Source organism: Carya illinoinensis, chromosome 11, assembly GCF_018687715.1.
Source record: "Carya illinoinensis cultivar Pawnee chromosome 11, C.illinoinensisPawnee_v1, whole genome shotgun sequence".
Lineage (NCBI taxonomy): Eukaryota > Viridiplantae > Streptophyta > Magnoliopsida > Fagales > Juglandaceae > Carya > Carya illinoinensis.
The window spans coordinates 23,463,451-23,465,872 of NC_056762.1; the positions used below are offsets into that span (position 1 = coordinate 23,463,451).

General features: G+C 34.6%; 1 protein-coding gene across 1 annotated transcript; it reads right to left on the reverse strand.

The window, feature by feature from the left end:
• Positions 1-250: 250 nt before the first annotated feature.
• On the reverse strand, positions 251-1,930 carry LOC122280730 (expansin-like B1). The gene is made up of 4 exons (XM_043091735.1): positions 1,780-1,930; positions 1,441-1,547; positions 661-978; positions 251-439 (listed from the first exon to the last, which is right to left on the reverse strand). Exons 1-4 carry the CDS (start codon positions 1,928-1,930, stop codon positions 251-253), a joined length of 765 nt encoding a protein of 254 aa, XP_042947669.1.
• Between the last annotated feature and the right edge of the window lie 492 nt (positions 1,931-2,422).

Here is a 2,422-nt window from a genome sequence, read left to right on the forward strand (position 1 = left end):
ACTTTACTCCTTATATTATTCATACTCGTGATCTCTGATCACTAACCCCAAAGTACAACATGATTAACTTGGCCTATTATTTATACTGCAACATGACCAAGAACACTTCTGCTAACAAAGCATACAATACAATACCCTAGTAACTAGAGAGAAACTAATAATCAATTACATAGTAACCCATGCAATGATCATACTTCTTTCTAATAAAACAGCAAACTATTATTAAAATTGAAAGAGCTTTCTAATTTATTTAGAGCTGAATGTTTGAGTCATAAGCAATCCCGGATTTCCACAAAGCAGGCAGATCATTTTTGGATTCCACCCAACCTTTGCCACCCACTTGAAACCTTATTTTTATTGAACCCCTTGGTACTTGGTTAGCCATCTCCCACACTGCCCCAAAGGCTTTCTGCATGCCCCTCCAATGTTTGCAATCCTCCTACATGCAACATTAAATGAACAAAGAGGCCAGCCCATCCATTAGTTTATAACAATGATCATCATCTCAATACATATCTTTTAATAAAACCTTATTTGTGCAAAAAAGTAAAAGTCATTAAAAAATTTAATTTTTTACAGGCAAGGCAAGTTGCTCCAAACTCAAAGGTTTGGAGTTTCATAAATACATATCGTATTACTCGAAGAATTATATGAATGTACCTCACACAATTCGACAGCTGTGATATCGTTTTTCCCAGCTGCATATATAACCACTAGAGCAAGATAATTAGGATATTCGCTTTGCTCATGGACCTTGAACATAAGGTTGTAACCAGGGTAGCGGCACGAGACCCTTCGGTATTCTACGTCAATCACGTCACGACTGAACAATTCCTTGGATGATTTGGTTCCAGGGCGTGCCAATCTTTTGTAGGCACGAGAGCTAAGTATGAAGTCAATGTTGTCACTTTCACTGTAGTCAGTCACCACCACGTTCACTCCATCCTTACTGCAATATTGTGATGATGTGCACCTAACCTGAAGAGTACATCATTATCAATAAAACCACTAATCATGAATGCTATATTATTATTATTATTATTATTATTATTATTATTATTATGGAGACCGAGTAGAGCAAATTATATAGGTTGCTTCTTCATTAGTGCTATCTAACACAATCATTGTCCTTGAGTTTCATATGATAGGAAAGGTGTTTCAAGATAAAGCAAGCTCAAACAGGTTGGGTAGACCATGCTAGCTAGCTAGTTACTGTGCTATGCTTTATTCACAACACTTATCCACTTAATTATTCATGCATTACAATGCATTATATTATTTATTAGTTTAGTGAGTACGTAAACTATTACTTATTATGGGACCCATTATATTTATTAAAAAATCAAAATATTAATATTTTCTTAATTTGGTAAGTTCATGTGACATGCTTCTACATCAGCAGTATATTTGATGTGTCAAAAAAGAGGCTTGTAATTTTACCTGATAGCATGCACCACAACCAGTGGCATTCTTATATAGGCTAGACACTCCAGTCACGCTGCCATCATTGACAGTCCTTCCAAATTCTCCAAACCCACAAGTTCCACCTATATGATCACCATTTCATGAGTCAACTATACACAGATGATATATAAACCGAATAACTTTTACACTTGCTACTTATTGGTATTAATTAGTATTTGGTAGAGAAAGAAAGTTGTTCAAAATAGATGAGCAAATAATTCTTGCATGCATGCACATAATAACTTATAATGCATAGTTATGAATAACTCCAAATTGGTAGCCAAATAATATCTAGAAGTGTATATGCAGACGTACTTGGAGTCCCATGGCTATTATCACTACCGTAGTAGGTTGCTCTTGATGAGTAAGTAAAAACGTCTTGAGTGGCGCATAAAGCAGGCAAGAGTAGTACCATGCAGATCACACAAAGAATACCAACTTGGTTTTCAAGTACTGCAAACCCCATATCTTAATGGCAAGGTTTCTTGATAAAGGGTAAGATAATGGAAGAAAGAGCACAAAACCAAAGCTCTAATTAAGAGGCATGCAGATGGAGCTGCAGAAGAAAATGGACGAGGAGGCTAATTCGAATTAGGAAGCAAAGAAATCGTAGTCTAGCATTTATAGGATTTGAGGGGCGACCACAAAAGGTCATGTGTTGAAGTGAGAGAGGCACTTTTTTCTCCCATTTAGGGAGGAAAGGAATTATATTTAGAATTATATTTGTATTATTAATGCCAATTGTATGTAGTGGGTGCTAATGACAAAATATATATAATTAATTTTAGGAAAAATTTATAAAAAAAATAATAATACTTTATTATTATTTTGATTCAAATATGCATGATCTAATATGAGAGTTTTTATTAAATGGCAAAGACAATCTCTAAAATATGTGATTTTACATTTGCATATAGAGAAACCAATGCTTTAGAGCAATCTCAATTCTAATGGATTA

Excerpts from the sequence above, each read along its gene's own strand:
- LOC122280730 (XM_043091735.1), bottom strand. The coding sequence starts at position 1,930 with ATGGGGTTTGCAGTACTTGAAAACCAAGTTGGTATTCTTTGTGTGATC. Across the intron at positions 1,548-1,779 it reads TAATAGCCATGGGACTCCAA|GTGGAACTTGTGGGTTTGGA; the intron begins GTACGTCTGCAT and ends GTGATCATATAG. Across the intron at positions 440-660 it reads CAGCTGTCGAATTGTGTGAG|GAGGATTGCAAACATTGGAG; the intron begins GTACATTCATAT and ends TGTTGCATGTAG.